This window comes from Saccoglossus kowalevskii, chromosome 16 (assembly GCF_978046115.1).
Source record: "Saccoglossus kowalevskii chromosome 16, keSacKowa6.1, whole genome shotgun sequence".
Classification (NCBI taxonomy): Eukaryota; Metazoa; Hemichordata; class Enteropneusta; family Harrimaniidae; genus Saccoglossus; species Saccoglossus kowalevskii.
This window is the reverse complement of record NC_140656.1, coordinates 7,776,934-7,797,517: the sequence shown is the minus strand read 5'-3', so window position 1 is coordinate 7,797,517 and position 20,584 is coordinate 7,776,934. Positions and strand designations below refer to the sequence as shown.

General features: G+C 32.7%; 2 protein-coding genes across 4 annotated transcripts; one reads left to right on the top strand and one right to left on the bottom strand.

The window, feature by feature from the left end:
• The first annotated feature begins 165 nt into the window (after positions 1-165).
• LOC100378278 (transmembrane emp24 domain-containing protein 2-like) lies at positions 166-7,392 on the top strand. Of its 2 annotated transcripts, none has more exons than XM_002737665.4 (4): positions 166-441; positions 1,282-1,474; positions 3,592-3,699; positions 4,833-7,392. In XM_002737665.4, the coding sequence occupies exons 1-4, from the start codon at positions 256-258 to the stop codon at positions 4,955-4,957; spliced, it is 612 nt and encodes a 203-aa protein (XP_002737711.1). In that variant the 5' UTR covers positions 166-255; the 3' UTR covers positions 4,958-7,392. The 2 variants fall into 2 exon arrangements, with proteins under 2 accessions (XP_002737711.1, XP_002737710.1); XM_002737664.4 differs by lacking the exon at positions 3,592-3,699 and adding an exon at positions 3,434-3,541.
• A 547-nt stretch (positions 7,393-7,939) lies between these two features.
• Positions 7,940-20,554, bottom strand: LOC102805903 (RILP-like protein 1). 2 transcript variants are annotated; one of them, XM_085491705.1, is made up of 8 exons: positions 19,907-20,553; positions 17,956-18,091; positions 17,113-17,231; positions 16,256-16,432; positions 15,375-15,559; positions 13,491-13,586; positions 12,356-12,597; positions 7,940-10,882 (listed from the first exon to the last, which is right to left on the bottom strand). In XM_085491705.1, the coding sequence occupies exons 1-8, from the start codon at positions 20,180-20,182 to the stop codon at positions 10,815-10,817; spliced, it is 1,299 nt and encodes a 432-aa protein (XP_085347831.1). In that variant the 5' UTR covers positions 20,183-20,553; the 3' UTR covers positions 7,940-10,814. The 2 variants fall into 2 exon arrangements, with proteins under 2 accessions (XP_085347831.1, XP_085347830.1); XM_085491704.1 differs by having other exon boundaries at positions 7,940-12,597; positions 19,907-20,554.
• Positions 20,555-20,584: the final 30 nt, after the last annotated feature.

The following is a 20,584-nucleotide window of genomic DNA, read 5'->3' as shown; positions in this document are numbered from 1 at the left end:
ATTGGTATGACTGCCTGGAAAATTTGTATACGCAGTTTGTTTTACCTGAAAAGTAATATCATTTTATTAGTTAACAAATTTAGCATGCGAAAATAACAGAGAAAACAGTCGGATAACCCAAACTTTAAATATGTTCTGGTACGAGGTGGTATTCTGCGCATGTCAAGTAAAGTCGACGTGGCATAAGTTCAGGTCTGTTACTCTCTCCTATGAAATCGTACTTTCGTAGGTATATTTAGCTATTTTGTCTTCAAAATGGACCAACTGATATTCGTATGGAGTCTCTTAATGGTTCTTGTGCACATTGGTCCCACTGAAGGTTATTTTATGGCCATCGATGCTCACGCGGACGAATGTTTCCACGATAAAGTAACGTCTGGAACCAAGATGGGTCTTACATTCGAGGTGGCGGAAGGTGGCTTTCTCGATATAGATGTAAAGGTAAAATAACCCTACATAATTATGTTGTTACTCAGTGAAAATAAGTTTGATGAAAAGAACTGCATGTTATTGTTCGTATGCATAGAAAAATGTGTAATTCAAATTGTAATACCAGTTTATTTACAAAGTCCTCTCCATAAACATACATGCAGCCACAATATTTCAATATTGTTGGAAATGTTATCATAATTATTATCGGACACTTGTATTTATAATGACATGAATGTGACAATAGTCAGTGAGTGTTGAACTTGGTTTATATAGGAACTGTTAACATATTGGTCACTGGCTAAATTATCAAGAATTATGATTAAATATAAATTGTAATTAACAATTTTATTACTGTTTTTTTTTTCTAAATTATTTGTGTTGAATACATTAACAGTGTAAATCTTCAGAAATTGCGCATTTTTTCTGTGGATGTCAGTATTTTATATTTTTTTTTATGTCTACAGTTGTATTACTAGTAGTATGTTATATAATAGCACTAGTGGTTTTATTATTTACATTCTTTTGAGAAAAAGTCACTCACCTCAGTGTACACTAATAATACATACATAATAGCTTGTTAATGTTTAACTTATTTCTCACTTGATATACTGTAGATGATGATGATGTTTCAGTGAAAATAAAATCCAGTGAATATACTTTTTTTTTCAATGTTTCACATTCAATTCATCAAAAATTAGAGAAATCAAATTCCATACAAAACACCCAAAAAGCCTTTTCAGCGATAATGAATTCCAGCTAAAATAAAGTATTTTACAGTATGCTGTGGGAGTTATTTACATGTTTCAATTTTGTTCTTAATTAATGAGTCTATTGATATTTACAATGCAGATTACTGGTCCAGATGGTAAAGTAATTTACAGTGGAGAGAGGGAATCGAATGGTAAATACACCTTTGCAGCACATATGGATGGTGTCTACAAGTACTGTTTTAGTAACAAAATGTCTACAATGACTCCCAAGATTGTTATGTTTTCAATGGATGTAGGTGACTCGCCTAAAGGCAGTGATATGGATACAGATGGTAAGATTTTACAAAATATAGTATTCCTTGTCAGTTTGATCTTTTAGTAGCGCTTGTCATATTTTAATGGTTCCGTATTCAATAAATTTGAATGCACGCTCAGAATAGAGCAGATACTATGTTTAAATTCCATTCAACCAATTAAGTTCAAACATGCTGACTGAACTTGGAATCTTTCAAATTACGTATTATACTGTAGTTCTAAGGTTCACAAAAGCATTACTTGTCTTAAATTGAGAATTAAACCTCTATTTCCTCGTACATGTACTTGGCATGTCTTTCACACAGCTCATATACAGTACCTATATTACTGAATCCCAACTCACATGCGTGGCTTAATCTGGTGCCCAAATTTACCACAAAATTGGATTTCACAATGTTTTCAATGAGTGCACTTTCACCTCTACATCAAATAGTATCAGTTGTATTTAATACTATTGAACCACTTAGTTTTGCGATAAATTTAATAGTGGGCAAACATTTTAATTTAATTCCTTTAAGACAGTAAGTCACAGTGACTTCTCTGGGCTCCTAGGGAGCCACAGTGACTTCCCTGGGTTCCTAGGGTGTCAAAGGGAAATTTGTGAGAATGTTCTCCAATGTGAAAAATCATACTGTAGCAGTAAAAATAAAACAGTTTACAGTATTGGAATTTCTACCACTGGTTGGCACAAAGTTCAAAAATAAAGTATTATCTCTAGGTAAATAAACACCTGGTAGTACCACATTATTCAAAAATACTTGTAATAAAACCCCATGAATTTAGCATTTGATTAAATTTTTCTATTTAATGTTTTCTCTGCTTGTGCTTGTTCTAACTACCTGTAAAATCTGTATTAGAAGTCGCACCCGATCTTTTTGAACAATTGTGAACCAAAATTTTCTCATATGTGTAGATGCTTTAATAGAAGCCGCATTCCCTCTGTTACATTGTACCATTTTAATTAAAGCCGTGGCATCTAATACAGATTTTACAGTAGTTAATATTTTTTACCTATACTGTATTAGTTCTATTAGTGCATTAACTTGCATTACAATAGATGCATCTATGGTCTAAATAAGTCATACTTGATAATCTAATAAACAATAGAGCAATATACATATTATGTAGTCTAATAACCTTTACTGATTGGTACACTTCAAAATAGGCTTTCTGCCATGCTGCATTAAAATCAGCTGTCTATGTGACTGATGTTTTTTTGGAGTAGTAAGGCAAAGGTCAAAGTTTATTTCATGTTAACCACTACAGGTGCATCGTTCAGTGATTACATTTAAATTATCCGTCAATAACAATAATACATATAAGGTCGTCAACCTCTTCTACAGCGGGCGACCATCTTTTTTAAGCTTATATGTACAGTGTAGTCATTCATTAGTGCACTATTTTCTTTATAATGAACCCGACTTTATTATTATTTGCATTTGTGAGTGTCGCCATAGTACTTAGTAATCAAAAGCTCTTCAAACGGGTTTCATTCAGATTTCTGCAAAAATATTGAAATGTAGTACCTACTGCCCTTTTTATGTTGGGTTATGTCTGCCAATGTGTCTGTTTGACATGTGTTTTGCTGGTTAGAGTTACGTGTTTTGTCTAAATTGCAGACAAACAGTTTTGCTAATTATTTAGTTTATATCATATTTATTCATATTTTAATGTCCATTGGTTGAGGTCACATCATGTATTGCAGTGCTTATCATGGTCACGTTTCTAATACGCATCAAAGTATACAATAATAATCACGTTAATTTAACTTTGGTGTTAAATGTGAAAAAATCCTTGACACTGATCTGTTACATGACCTGTCTATGACTTCTAACCTTTGCACAGAGAATCTGATTGGTCAGGAAGTTACCTCATATCATTCTAATGTATAATGGGTGGTAAGGATGCTGTTAACATTAGATGCTCACATATTAATAAAACCCACACATGTGCATATTCATTATCTTTGTTCTCAGCCCAGCAAGACAAATTGGATGACATGGTCGGGGAGTTGACTACCGCCCTCAAGGGGGTAAAACGAGAGCAAGAATATATGGAAGTTCGTGAAAAATTACATCGCATGAGTAAGTACCCTCATTGTTTGATAACTGCGTACTGTTTTACATTTCTGTAGAACACCACAACAAACTAGAAGAAATGGTGAACGAGTTAGCCACTGCGCTAACCGGGGTTAAACATGAGCAAGAATACATGGAAGTGAGGGAACGAATACATAGAGCTAGTAAGTTATCACTAGTTGTGATGTCAGTGTGAATAGAACGCTGTGTTGTGTTCCTGCTCTTGCTCTATTTACATAATAAATCATTTTGATTTTTGTTTTCATTCACGTTTTTTTTATTTGTCTGCTATAGACATAGCTGACTAACATTAACAAGCCATTTTATAGCATGTTCATATTTTGCGCAGTTTCTTCTTTCTTTCTTTCAAAATGCACTTCTTTTGATCTGACATCTTTATAGTGTTGAGTTCACTTGACTATGCAAACTTTCCTGAATTAACAATGACACACTAGATGTACTAGACCTTGTTTTAGCTTTCTCAGTTGTCTAATATCAACCATACCATAGTATAAACCACTGTACCTTTAAATAAATGCTGCTTCAGTTTCAAAGTAGTGGGCTTCACCAGGCACTGTATTTAAAGATGCATGTCAACTTTGTTTTTTTTAGTGACATTCTTACAACAAAGTCTTTAGTTTGCTCTTGCTCAAATATTCTTCAAATAGCAATTATATGTTGTGTTTCAGTTTCTTCATCTACCCAGTAATACATTTTGATAAAAATGTCTTACTGGTGGCCATTTATTTCCTAAAAAGTTCACATCTTTGCTGTTCTATGCTTATAACTTGGTACAAGAACAGCTTCATTCTGTTATCCATGTGCAAAATCAAGATAGCTTTTGGTTACTAAAAATTTAGTATTATTCTTGTATTACTCATTTTGTTGAAGCTTTATATGTAGGCCATTTTCATGGTCATTTTGATTGTCAAAAATCATAAATTTCTTCACATTTCTGCTTAATCCTTAAATACACATTGATCATGATAAATCAAGATGGCTTTTGGTTACCAAAAATTTAGTATTCTTTTATTATTCATTTTGTTGCAGCTTTATATGTAAGTCATTTTCATGGTCATTTTGATTGTCAAAAATTTCTTCATATTTCTGCTTAATCATTAAATACGCATTGATCATGATAAATCTTTTTATGGACCATCTCTTATTGTGTTAAGATTGTCTTGTATTCTAATAACCAAGGCTGATGGTGGACTGCCAAATTGGTTGTCAAAAATCTTAAATATCAATTGCACAATTACAAATGCCATATACCAAAGTATTGTTTGTTTTGTTTCAGTTAACGACAATACGAATTCCAGAGTTGTGTTATGGTCGTTCTTTGAATCCCTCGTACTAGTAGCTATGACATTAGGACAAGTATACTATCTTAAACGTTTCTTTGAAGTCAGAAGAGTGGTCTAGAGTTTTCCATTATTTTTTTATTATTTTTATTTTATTGCATACTTTAATTTCTTCACCTGTCAGACACTTCCAGTTTACAGCTGTGACATCTTGATACTTTCTAGACACCCAGTAGACAATGTCAGCTTTCAATACTCATACAGTCGAGATTAAATCATCATCATCATCATCATAAATCTACAGCCTTTTTTTACGTCTCACTAGACACCAAGATGTAGATACAGAATGAAGATCATTTTATATTATGGGTCACAAATATATGTGTATTTGCTTTATTAATGGCCCATGCAAATGATGTGCGTCTATGGTAAAAAAATGAATTCTTGAATTAAGCTCTCTTCTATTTGAGATGTGCTTCTAATAGAGTGAATATGGTATATGAATATGCCAATGAACTATGGCATGAATAATGATTTTTTTTTCAAAGATGTTTTTATTCGAAGCAAACTTTTTTAGCAAGTCACGTTTAAAACCGCACACATCTGTGTAATGGTATCTGTATTGTCACATAGAATTGATAAAACTCGGTGCTACCACTTAAAGATAGAATACAGATTTTACTATATTTGTTTTATTGGGAGCTCATCTCTAATTAGAGGTGCTTGTGAGCCGAAAATAGACGTTGGGTTTTCACCTAAACCAACTTTGCGTCATTTCATTATGTAAGCACATACAACAGATATGGTAATTTTCATGTAAATTTTCATTGAAGTTGTTCTGTTGCTATAATAAAATCTTTTATAGTGATATTTATTGCAGAGAATTTCTCTGTATTTGAAAATTATTTCGAGTTGACTCTGTCTCCATATTGAGCTCTGAGTTGTTTGACCAAGAGCATTAAATAATCCAACAAATTTAATTCCTTAGAACATAAGATGTTCATACTGATTTTAAATGGATGCTCATTTTTTGCATATTTTCAAGTAAGAGTTTTATCAATAAATTTTCTGAGATTGTCTCGGAACAAAACCCTAAATAATGCATTTATGTAGACTTTATTATATTAACTGGTCACCAATTCTTGACTTGAGTAAATATTTGTAGTATAAAGAAGAAACTGCAACTGGCATTCCTTTCATTTTGGCTTGCGTCATGTCATTACTGTACTGCGTCCTGTTCAATACGGAACTCACAGTGACTTGTACAATGAGTGTAAAATACCGGGTACATAGTTTGTTTACATGAAATTCGAACACGCGCTGCGCAATGACCATCCCCTTGTAATCAGTTTGAATATTGAAATAGTGAATCAGAATTTATCTAGTTTAGATTATTCTGTTTTTAAATCTGAACAGGGTTGAGAACAGAACACTGAATAAATGTGTATCTGCCATCTCCAAGCATGTTTAACATTTGTATTTTAGGACTAGCCTAAATATCGCCCTCTAGTGGCAAATGAGCTAACACTTTATTTACCATGTGATGTATTCATTTGTACATTTGGTTAAGTTGCCTCGCACTCGGAAGAAAATTTCTGAAACTCAATGTAATTTTCAAATAATTGTCTTATTCTAAGTCTGAACACCATTTCCAAGCACCCAAGCCCATTTTCTAATCCATCAAACCAATTGGGAAAGTATTTTGCATTTTCTGGGGTTGACCAATCAATGCACAGCTTTCATAAGTCAATTCTAGGGAGCCTCAGGTAACTAGGCTTGGGATTGGATAAATTGACAATAAATTTGGATGTACTCAGTGGTACAATAACTATATGTGACTACTTCATTCACGAATTAGATTCAAGAAAGAAAATATTTTGTTAATATTTAAAAAAAAAAAAATCTTCAATTGTAAGACTTTGTACACCAATTATAAATGATATCATTTTCTTGTACAATTTAAATAAAGACTAAATTTTGAGATCTATGATGTGAATTTCTGAACACTTATTTTTTTTTTTTTCTCCTCTGGGTGTATTGTAATACAGTTAAACGTTGATTATCAGAGCATCTTACTGTGGGTGCATTTGTATGTTAGATTTTGCCATATCTGAATATTCAAGTCTAACTGTTAACAGTTTCCCATACACTGCAGTGTAAACACTTTTTAATCACGACTATTTTTTACCGACATGGCCAGAGTGGCCTGCAAAGTTTATAAAATCAATGTATAATTTACATAAACTAAGTCCAAAAAATTCAACTGGTTCAATCACTGATAATGCTGGAAAAGTCAACCAAGCAGAGTAGTCGTTCTCAATACAATTTCGCTTTTTGCTATAATTCCATTCTGGTTCTAAGGTGTGGTTATTCTGGCTATTGCCATATATTCAATAAAATAGTACAAATATGCCAACCCTTCCTGACAGTTATTTTTAAAATGTAGGGAGACTATGGTGGCAGTAGATTTGAGAGTGCATGTGGTGAATGGACCTGTAAAATGTAGACTTGCATTGATGTTTTTTTTAAATAAAATAAAATATTTGAGTGTATAAATGGCGAAAGCCGGGTGGACCATAAAAGAAATGAAACTTGAACAGGTTCCTTTGCAATTAATGTTAATGAGAATTTTAATGACATAACAAATTGGTGTGGTCTACAAATCACAGGATTTTATGGGCGAAGAAATATGGTTATGCTGAAGGAAACTTTTCGAATGTATATTTGAACTTTCCAGCTTTCACGTTGTCAATTTAAACCCTGTCATCACTGATGTAAACAGCTTTCCGAAACACATGATGGGAGTCTTTGCGGTTAGTGCCACTGTAATTGCAGACTTTAAATCAAATTTTAAACTTTCTGAAAACTATAGTTTTATCACTCTTCATGCAAGAAGAGTTTTGTAAATGTGTAATTGAATGTTTTAAATTTTGGGTATGCTAATCATAACAATTTTTGTTTTGAGTAATTATGCAAATTATATGCATATTCAAAATATTACCACCAAGTTGTACATGTCTGGGGAAACCACTATCTGCTTCACACTGGCATGGATCTGAATAGAAGATATCGAATTACTGATTTATACAAACTCTGACAAGACTTTCTAACAAAAACAATTTATTTGCCATTGTACATAAATTTTACAATATTAAAAATGCAAAAAAATATCAAAATTGTCATCCATATAAAAATACAATTCACAAATACTGCTTTTAATTCTAAATTTGACTTTTGCAATTCACCAATATAACCCTACAAAGCACAGAGCTGATTTGTTAAAATCACATACACGATGAAAAGACTATTTCAGTCTTACCTGGCATACATAGCCCTAAAACAAAGGATAAAGTTCATGCAAATATTGCTACAGCCATGGTACTCATTACACATAAACCCAAATTCTTCTTAGCCTTGTGTATTTTTACATTGACTTAATCAAATCAAAATGGTTAAATATCATTAACATTTGAGGATGGATGTGAATAATTCGTGAAAATCCTGAAAGTGCAACAAATTCTTCATATTTTGTCGAGTAAAAGTTTCCATCACCTTAATGACTACTGTAAAATCATTTATCTTCACTGACATTTAATTTCACTATTTTGATGCTTTGAGCAAATTAAGTTCATAAATTTGTCAAGGAAACAATGAGTTCTATTGTTATTTTACATGTTCACATTTATTTAATTTTTACTTATGGGCAAAAAAAGCAAAATTAAAAACCAATAAATAATTACAGTGATGTGTTTACAGTAATAAAACTAGTCGTCACGCCGCGTCCTGTTTGATATGAAACTCATAGCGATGTATACAGCGCATGTAAAATACATTATTTACATGAAATTCAAACACGCTTTAAGTCCTGTGGAATATTTTCGCTTGGAATTAATTTTCGCTGAAGAAATGATTCAGTGACAAGCCATGCATGGCACAGTCCCCGTTATCGAATTTAAGATATATAGTTTTGTTTATAGTAATATAGCTGGAACATAAACATGTCAGGAATATGATTATGATGATTGTTTAACATTAAAATGATTGACATTTGTATGGAGTATTGAGAGATATCGCTCTGGAACAGCATTGGTTGAAACAAAATCAGCCATTTTGAATACATGTAGTGTATAATGAATATATAAAATTTGAACATAATCAGTCAGAGATATGGCACTAAGGCTGCATTCATTAATACAAAATGGCCACCAGTTAGCCATTTTAAATCCGATCTGAAAAATAAAATGACGTGCATCAGGAACTCATGTCTAATGTATGTACCAAGTTTGAACAAAATTTATCCAGAAATGCTTGATATTTTATGATTTATTAGCACAAAAATGGCCATCATTCGGCCATTTTGAATAGGATCGTCAAACCAATAAATCTGTATATCTATTAAAATTTTAACATACTGTAATCAGTCTAAGCAAGTCAGAGATATGGCACTACAAGCACATTCATTAAAACGAAATGCGTGCCAGTCAGCCATTTTGAATCTTACATGTATCTGAAAAACAAAATGATGTGCATCAAGGTTCTATGATGTCCAACGTATATACAAGGTTTGAACAAAATCCATCTGTAAACAGCTGGGAAATGCTTGATTTTGATGATTTTTAGCACAAAAATGGCCGCCATTTAGCCATCTTGAATAAGATCGTGAAACAAATTGACGTGCATACATATAATATTATGTATGATGTATTTGTGAAGTTTGAATGTGATTGGTCCAGGCATTTCCAAGATACAGGGTGGGACGCACGCACATATGCACGGAGGTCAAAACATAAGTTTTGCGTCTGAACGGGGACTATAAAAAAATCCAAAACTGACAGTAATAAAAGTGTATATTTTGCAGAAGAAATAACAAAATATATCAGTATATTTGAGTAAAAAGTAAAATGATAATTTTTTAATGGTACCACAGAAATGCCAAACTAAATGTTGGCAAAGTTGACATGTGTTTAAGTACATACAGAATGATAAAAAACTTTAGTTAAAAAAACACCTTTATTGCTTTGCTGAGTATCGGTATTTTATGGCTATAATACTATACCGGTAATACATATGCACAAGATTATTAGATATTCCGCTTAAAAAAACATTTGATGACTTGCATCACTATGTGATGTCCAGATATGATATTTTGGAGTACAATGAAACATGCAAGAGTGATTTTCTAAATATAGCCCGTGGAAAACGAAAGTTTAATAGTGCGCCCTCATCGATAGATGAGTGCACAGTGAATCACACTGACCATGTTAAAGGATGGTGGTCGTGCATGTGTAACATTTGTATTGATTAACATTGATTTTTTAAATGTGCTCTTCCAATGGAAATCACAAAGACGAGTTTTGATGAGGGCGTGACATGCGCTAATTATCGTCGATGACTCCTTTGATACCTTCCTCAACATTGTTCATACGAGACCCATATCTTGCGCGTAACGACCACCGCTCTTTAACTTCTATACTGATGTCAGTTGCCATCCAACACAGTTCTCATATTAGCTGTCACATAACAAGGTACAGCAGGATTCAAAGTCACCATACACCTTTTAATATATGTAGCGCCCTCAAGTGATGTCAACATGTCATAGACAGGAGTACGCAAAGTCAGGGTGGTTGATCTTGTAATAAGTCAATTAGAATAAAACAATCTCTAAAAAAAACAATTCATGGACATACACAGATCAAATATCCACATTATAAACTGTGTGAACTGAAACGTACAATAGAAGTGATTTATATTAGCAATGTAAACCATAATGCACCATTCCTGTAATTATGGAAAGACTACCTCTTCATACAAATTCTCGAAACATCAAATTAAAAAAATAACACTATATTATTAAGAAATCTTATTGCATATCTCTGGATTATAACAAAAAAGTTAGTTAATAATTAAATGCTTTGTAATGACCAAAACATTCAAAGACCATTTAGATTCATATCTTTCACTTCAATTACATCAATAATTTATGCATAATACTGATTGTCAACGTCCCGGATAAGGAGGTCATTTTCCTGTTCTACATTGCTTGCACCTGAAACAATAATAGAAAATGTTTACTTTCAGTGCTCGTATTGAATTGCAGTTATTAAAATTAAAAAATATTGCAACTTCAAATAATATCTAAGTATAATATTATAATGTATTGCAAAATCCTGATAGATTATAAAATATGAGGTGGGTTCCATGCTGGCACGAATAATAGCTTAGTTTTGTGAAATAATAAAGAAATTGTACATGCATGAACATGATTTGAAAATGTGTTGTAAGGTGCTAATACAGTGTAGAGGTATACAAAGGTATGTACAAAGAAATACAAAGTCCATTTAAGTAAATATTCATAAATAATTAAAAATATGAATGAATATTTCATAAAAAATAAAACAACAGAAAATGTGAAGACTCTGACTGTTATTTAGCACTGCACTGCACTACACAATATTATAATTCAATTTGCCAAAATAACACGTTCATTACATTGTTAAGGTAGAAAATTTGATGATATATAAAGGCATGTTTAAGGGGATGACATACAAGCGAGTTTCTAATCCAAGCACTAAAATATGCTAGCAATAAACAAACCAACACCAAAGGTAGCAGAAAAATTAATTGGCTAAGCACCAAAGGTAGCGAACAATACTGGAACTTTAGCCAACACTAAAGGTGGCCAGTAGGGGGTTATCCGAGGCCCCGAAAAAAGTTTTGCTTCTCAAAGGGAAAAGTGAAAAATTATGCAGTTTAAATGTTTTGTTTGTGTTTTGTTCAAACTTGTTTACAGTTATTAAATACATGCTTCTGAATACATACATTAAAGAAGTAACATCTATCTCAAAGCATCATTTAAAACTGAAATATGCAATGAACATTTTCTCATTCTACCACATATGGCGCACTTCACTAGTGAATGAAATTAGGCATCAAAAAATGTCTAAGATGCAGGTTTTTGACTGAGAAAAGCAACGATGAGAAGCAAAACCTTACTACTCTGGTGTGAATAAAATGAAAGGTTTGAAAGGCTGGAATAAATATATTAAATGTAAATATTGTTGAATATATAAAATATATAAATTGTTGCATTATTAAGTAAATATGATTATATGCAACTTCTAGCAAGAGTCGCCAACATTTTGAAAGTATTTAAAAATTAGACCCTATTTTTATTAAGATCCTGGATAGCCATTTGTCATTTGTCATGATGTGTAATTTTCGTTGACATCTTAGCACCATTTAAAACATACTTTGACACTGTATTATTAGAAATGTTTGAAATAAAAAACAAAATAAATATTACTGAATTGTAATAATTATATGATTTCTCATTACACTATTAGATTCATCATTCCATGCAGGAAATCATGTGGCCTATTTTTCCTCCAATCAGAATCATGTGGAATGTCAGCCATTGCAAGTGAATCTGGATTTGGAGGAATCACATTTTCATATTCTGGACTAATGATGGGTAATGGCTCTCCAAATCCACTCAAAGTCACTGACTTTTGTTTTTTACCTGACTTTGTTTGACTGTTTATAGTGACATTAGCATTGGAATCATTGGTGGTATTAGCAATTGGATTCTCGGCCGGGTTCTCAGTTGCCTTATTTTCTGACGAGAGGTCACTATCATGAAGTACAATTTCATTGTGTGCTTCATCAGACTCTTTTTTAGCACCATCTTTTTTTCTTGATTCACTTTCTGCAGGTTTCCTGTCCTCCTGCTTTTTCTTCTCTTGGTGCCCGAAAAATCGAAACCTGTAATGTTGAAAAAAGTATACCAAGAGTTCAATTCAATAAATTGTTGTGAAAGTATTGTACATTGTGCTGAATGTCTGTTTAATAAAGAGTGGTTATTGTTGCAACCATGGGCATTAAATATAGGTTCCCTACTATGCATGTGAATTGGACACATTCAGACGCTTATTATCACAACAGCCACCAACCTTTTAATATGAATTCTACAAATATTTAAAAACTATTTTCTCATTCTGTAAAATTGTCATTAAATTTCATAATTATTTTGGACCATACAGTCTGTTTAATATATGGCTTTTAGTTTTTAATCAAAAGGTTATTCATTTTTTATTAACATTTCCTGATGAGAATGAGCAGACTGTGAAAAATCAATTTGTAGAAAGTGCCAAAAGTTGACATTAACGTCATAATGTAGTGCACGTTGAAATTTAGGGTAAACACACATTATATTTTATTGTATACATCACACAAAACCTATATCAAGCACAACAGTTTGACCACGATTTAAATTACTGTAGAATACTTTATTTTCGCTTGGAATTTATTTTCGCTATTTTTGCTGAAGGGATGATTCCGTGAAAATAAAATCCAGCGAATATACTTTTTTTCCTATATTTCACATTAAACTCATCAAAAATCAGTGAAAATAAATTCCATACAAAACGCCCAAAAAGTCTTTTCAGCGAAAATTAATTCCAGCGAAAATAAAGTATTCCACAGTATACATTAATGCTGCTTTCATTGGATAAGAAATATATAATATTTTCATACGATGATATGCTGTGATTACGAAACAAGGAATATGAGAAAGAGCAAAGTGTAAATGTCAAACAAATTGGCATTAAATGATATATTCTAATGGTGTTAATAATAATTAAGACAAAATAACTCACAGTTTTCTGATACCAGATTCATGGTGTACGACTTCTTTCCTCTCACTAGGACCATCCACTACAACTACATAGTCTTTCTCAATTTCAACATCAGCCCTATAGACAAGAAAATTAATTCAAAATAATTACTTACACTATAAGTTGGCAAACAACTGACATGCATCAATTTTACATTTTCTGGTGCTTTGTTATTTTCTCTAAGAGAAGGAAAGCATAAGTGAATTGCAAGACAGACACACATTAGCTTCAACAATCCCATGCTCACCATTCATTAGGAAATATCAATAATCAAGTTTATGGTGTAAGAACATTAGCAAGTATTAAGGATGACTGCCAATCATGACTTACTTCACCATATATGGTAAGAATGCTGACAGCCAATCATGACTTACTTCACCATATATGGTAAGAATACTGACAGCCAATCATAACTTACTTTACCATATGAGTTAAGAATACTGACAGCCAATCATAACTTACTTTACCATATATGGTAAGAATACTGACAGCCAATCATAACTTACTTCACCATATATGGTACGAATGCTAACAGCCAATCATGACTTACTTCACCATATATGGTAAGAATACTGACAGCCAATCATGACTTACTTCACCATATATGGTAAGAATGCTGACTGCCAATCATAACTTACTTTACCATATATGATAAGAATGCTGACAGCCAATCATAACTTACTTTACCATATATGGTAAGAATGCTGACTGCCAATCACGACTTACTTCACCATATATGGTAAGAATGCTGACTGCCAATCATGACTTACTTCACCATATATGGTAAGAATGCTGACAGCCAATCATGACTTACTTTACCATATATGGTAAGAATGCTGACTGCCAATCATGACTTACTTCACCATATATAATAAGAATAGTGACAGCCAATCATGACTTACTTCACCATATATGGTAAGAATACTGACTGCCAATCATGACTTACTTCACCATATATGGTAAGAATGCTGACTGCCAATCATGACTTACTTCACCATATACGGTAAGAATACTGACTGCCAATCATGACTTACTTCACCATATATGGTAAGAATACTGACTGCCAATCATGACTTACTTCACCATATATGGTAAGAATGCTGACAGCCAATCATGACTTACTTCACCATATATGGTAAGAATACTGACTGCCAATCATGACTTACTTCACCATATATAGTACGAATGCTGACTGCCTATCATGACTTACTTCACCATATATGGTAAGAATGCTGACTGCCAATCATGACTTACTTCACCATATATAATAAGAATAGCGACAGCCAATCATGACTTACTTCACCATATATGGTAAGAATACTGACTGCCAATCATGACTTACTTCACCATATATGGTAAGAATGCTGACAGCCAATCATGACTTACTTCACCATATATGGTAAGAATGCTGACTGCCAATCATGACTTACTTCACCATATATTGTAAGAATGCTGACAGCCAATCATGACTTACTTCACCATATATGGTAAGAATGCTGACTGCCACTCATGACTTACTTCACCATATATGGTAAGAATGCTGACTGCCAATCATGACTTACTTCACCATATATGGTAAGAATGCTGACTGCCAATCGTGACTTACTTCACCATATATGGTAAGAATGCTGACTGCCAATCATGACTTACTTCGCCATATATGGTAAGAATGCTGACCTCCAATCATGACTTACTTCACCATATATAATAAGAATGCTGACAGCCAATCATAACTTATTTCATCGTATATGGTAAAAATGCTGACAGCCAATCATGACTTACTTCACCATATATGGTAAGAATGCTGACTGCCAATCATGACTTACTTCACCATATATGGTAAGAATGCTGACTGACAATACTCACTTCAATGTTTTTAATTCCTCTTCCAATTCAAATACTCTGGCTTTCCAATTGTCTCTCTGTGTAAGAACCTCTACTAGTTCTGACTTAGTAAATCTTGGTCTATTTGGATCCTTTAGATCAATGAGTTGTTTACCATCCATATTTATCTCTGGTTTCATTTCTTTTGTTGCTGTAACTGCTACAGTCTGAAGGGGAAATCACAGTATCATTTGAAACATTCTGATTTTAGCATTGAGATAAACTCTAACCTGACTGTTCAGAGAATAAGCATCAGTTGTTGATTTTCATTTATGGCCCAAGTTCATAGGGTTGGACACCAAAAGGAAAAGTCTTGTAACTTGTGTGAGTAAATCGCATATTGGAACATTGGTTGAGGTTTGCAGGTACTTGTGTTGTTAGAAGTGTGTACTCTATATGACATTCTGCCATTCAATTTATATTTTTATTGTCATATGATGTGTAAACTTAGATTAAACAAATGTTTTATAGTTTATCAATGTCTAATACACAACCAATCAGGAAAATCAAGCAGCCCCCACTAAACCAATGTTTGCATAGCTCAAAGTTATAGATTCCTTACCCTCTGTTCTTAACACTGTTCTTTAAAGCCATTTTAAATCAAGTTACAATTTAAATGATGCTATTTCTACTACCTTGAATTTAATTCATTTTTAATGCAATCCTATATTGAGTTGTAATTAAAAAGAATTTATTTAAACTCCAATTAAATTGCAACCCTATATATGGTTGCATTTTAATCAACCATAATGTAAATTATAAAATGTAAATCACAAATTATGGTGGCCAAATCGAGCACAGGTTGGTGGGGGGGAAGTATGTTTACATTGAAGAAGCGTATAGTTTTAACTGCTCAAACTGACCTCCTCATTTTGGTTCACTTCCTGCTTGGGTAGATTGATTTCTTGTTGTAGAGTTTGTATCTGCGCTTCCAATTCTACTTTCTGATCAATCAATGATGTTGACTGACTCTGGACAAATGCTTGTTTTCTTCTCAAGTCTTGGTTTACCTTGATCAGTCGTTCCAACTGCAACTGCAGCTACATAATTAATAACATAATATATTCTACTGTGCATTTCATGAAGTCATGATTGGTTTTATGGACATTTATAAAATATTTATAAATCACTTACCACGGAAGATACTCATGCTAAATTCAAATCCATAGAAGCCTATTCCATTAATTGAAAGTCCAACAATATAACCATACAATTTAAAAAAATAAATAACATGTTGTTTAAAAACAGGAGCGATTTATTATACGGTTGAAACGATCCCATTACCCATGAGTCATTGCAGATAGTTTTCATTCATTAGCCAATTTACGGCCATGCATCCTAAACAGTAGTGATTGTGGTTTCTGACCATCATTTGAATTTTATGAATATTTGTATAAAATAAATTCATGAAACTAAGATATGATATAAAATTGGGATTTTAACATTTTCGGATGATAAATTTATCACATAATCCTTGAATGTAAGCCACACCAATAATGGTAAAAGTATTCTTTTCTTGTGAAATAGTTGAGTGTCCTGTACATGACTACACAAATATTACAATGGTAATCAAGACACCATAAACAGGATATGAGAGTAGTTGTTGTGTTTTTAAAAAAAAAAAAAAATAACAATAAATAACAATAAAAAATATTTGAACTCAAATATTGTCAGTTTTCAGAAATAGCATTTCACAATACTGAACTTATGACACACATACCGCCTCAATATCAGCAGATTTCTGCTTTAGATCAAATTCCATGGCTCGTATCTGATCTCGTTGCCGATCAACCGCTTCTTTCAGTTTATACATTACTTTGTGGTCTTCTTGTGCCCTGGCTGTTGTGAAAAGAAGGGAAATACTGTCATTAATAGTTAGCTAAATTTCTATGTGAAGACCATAAACTGGGTGAGTAGAAGAAAGCTGCTACTTAATATTTATATTTTAAAGTTTTTTGAAACATTGTATGGAAATACATATATCGATATATATTGAAAAAAAAGTGTAAAACAAAAAATGTGTATGTGGAAAGTTGCCTCTTCATCGTAAAATGGTCAACCCTTAATTTTTTTAAAGAAAATTTTGATCCCCATTTAGAACAAGGATTGTTTATCTGAGCAAAATTTTGCTCACCATTTGTGGTAATGTAATCTGATACTCGTAACAAGGATATTAGGACTGTGTGCACAGAGGTCAAAAACAGCACAGGTTACATCACCTGGACTTGACTTGATGCCATTATCAAAACTGGGACACTCAGCAGCCACAGGACTCGAAACCAGTCTTAATATTATTAGTGTTAATATTATGCCACACACCCAAGCTATGCCTGATCAACACAGAGTTCAACCAAAAATAAAATCACATAACTTTTTTACTGCACCTTATCAATACCGTATTTTCTCTAATAGAAGTGCTTCTCCAATACAAGCACATAGAAACCAAAAATTGCATGTGTTGTATCCAGAATAATGATACTTTATATTTTGTACGTAAAGCACATGTGCTACTAATAAAGAAAATACAGTACTCCATTACCTACACTTTTTTGCCAGTACTAACCCATTTCATGGCTCACTTCACCAGCCTGTTTTGACAACCTAATTTTCAAATAGTCATTGTCTTGCTGCAGTTGATCGACCATTTTCACAAGTTCTTTAGCTTCATCTCGCCTGATCTCCTCCGCTTTCTGCAACTCCTTCAATCAGTAAAAACAGAAATACACATAACTCAGGGAAAAATAAACTTAAAGCCAATAGAATATTAAAACACAACTTTTACCTGCAGCCATATATGGTGCAGTGTCAACAGTGTGCCCTCTAACAGGACAAATTTTGTAATCAAGTCAAAGCATATATACACATCATAATTTGATACGTTGGTTCTTCAACATTGAGAAAAAAAATACCAATTCAGATACATATCAATAAAATGTTAATCAAATAGAAGTTTTGCTGATGCCATGTCAAATTTAGCAGGTAAAGCTGGAAAATCGATTTACATCAAGAACAAAGTACTTTTAGGAAATCTAGACATAAAACTAAAAATAAACATTTACATAAAACCAATTTTGCTTTATGGCTCAGAATTATGGGCCCTAGACTTGCAAGACATTCAGGACAATGCTAAATGGGACAAAACATCAATTGAAAAAATCAATATTAAATTCTGCAAAAAAATCTTACAAATAAATAGAAAATCCTGTAACTTAGCATCAAGAGCAGAGGTGGGTCATTATCCACTACTGCTCAGTGCAAAAGTTCAAGCTTTTAATTACGGGTTGCATATAAAGAAACTCCCAGATGATAATCTTACAAAACAGGCATACCTAGAACAAACACAACACAATACTATACAATACAAATGGCTAAATGCAATACATACAATATTGAAAGACAATTCACTAAACTTCATAAAAGAAAAAAAAATCACTATGAAACAAAAAGATCAAATTAATCAAATTTTAAAAACTTCTCTTGAAAATAAATATGCCAGTTTCTGGAAGGAAATGATTTCCAAAGAAAATAGCAAACTGGGAACATATGCTAAATTTAAAACGGAATACATCTTTGAGCCATATTTGAATGAACTCATAAGAGAAAAATTTAGAATTAGTAACCATAACTTAGCAATAGAGGAAGGCAGATATTCATTTTCTAAGAAACCTATAAACAAAAGAATATGCAATAATTGTGACACAAATTCAATTAAAGATGAAGAACATTTTCTATTGAATTGCCCAAAATATAACACACACAGGGAAAACTTCATCCAAAAAATTATGACACTACTTTCATCCAAAAATAAAAATATACAGTTCACATATATACTCTCAAGCAAAGATCCTGGCATAATTATAGAACTTGCCAATTATATTTACACAGCACAAAGATTTCTTTAATATTTGAATACTAGTTATATTCTTTTGGTTTTTACAAATATCTTGTTATTACATGTATTTCAAAACCTTTTTTTTGCTGTACTTATCCTATATATATCTTTTTACACAGAGGCAATGAGGTTATTATACATTAATATTTTTATTATTATTATTTACAACAAATGCATTCCGTTCATCTTTATGAATGTTTATAAATGTCAATGAAAGTTGAATCCAAACAGCCAATCAACGAGCACAATGTTATACAATGATCCAATAGAAAATCTCAATTCAGTTTAATTCAAGAAAATTTTTAATATTTATAAAAGATGAAGGAACTGTCTTTGTTGTGCTGAGAGTACTTTACAGTTTTCTGCACTCCATTGTCTTGTTGAATTCTGAAAAACGATGTTTGCCTGCATCTTTTTCTTTCTCACTTTTTCTTTTTTCTTTGTAACCATTGAGTGTTTATAAAGTTATATATCATTGGATAGTTAACATCAGATATGTAAGGGCGCTCTTTAAGGGGTGCGGTTTATATAATGGGAATGTATTGTTGCACACAATAACGATACTAGCAAAGTCGGTCATGGACAGTCTTTGAATGAAAAACAGCAATATAAAAAACAATACCTTGTTTAGTTTGATTCGTTCCTCTTGGTTTAAGACGAATTCCGATTGTAGTCGTTCTAACCGTACAGCCCATTCTTCGATATCTACGTTATGATTTTCATATTTTTTTATCACGATCTCGAATTGTTCTAAACAAGAGATTATTTTGGGCATGAGACCTGCAACAGCATCCGGACCACATTTTTCGATCAATACTTCTAGTTCTTGTCCGATCGATGCTGCGATTTTATAGACGTCGACGATAGAAAAGTTTGAGTCAGTCATATCTTGGTGCATCGAGTCAACATTATCGGTCACAGCATAGCAACAATATGTCCAGCCTTGTTTGTGGACGAACACGATAATCAAGTTTAAGTCTAACCTCGATTGAAAACGCAACAAATCTACGTCAGTCCCTGATGTCGGTGCAGCTATCGCAATCACATGACAATGACTGTACTCGAGTGCTTGTTTACGTTACATTGTCTTCGTGCGTTGTTCCGAAATCATAAACGGTGTTTTGGTATGTTTGTTTATAACCAGGGTCTATCAAAATCTGATAATTTACATGCGACCTCACGAAATATGAAATAAATAATCTCAATAAATGTATGGAATCATTTCAAGAATGTCCAAGAGTCCCTTTAAGTGTCTCACCTTTGACCTTAAAATACACCCAATCAAATTCACTGTTCCTGG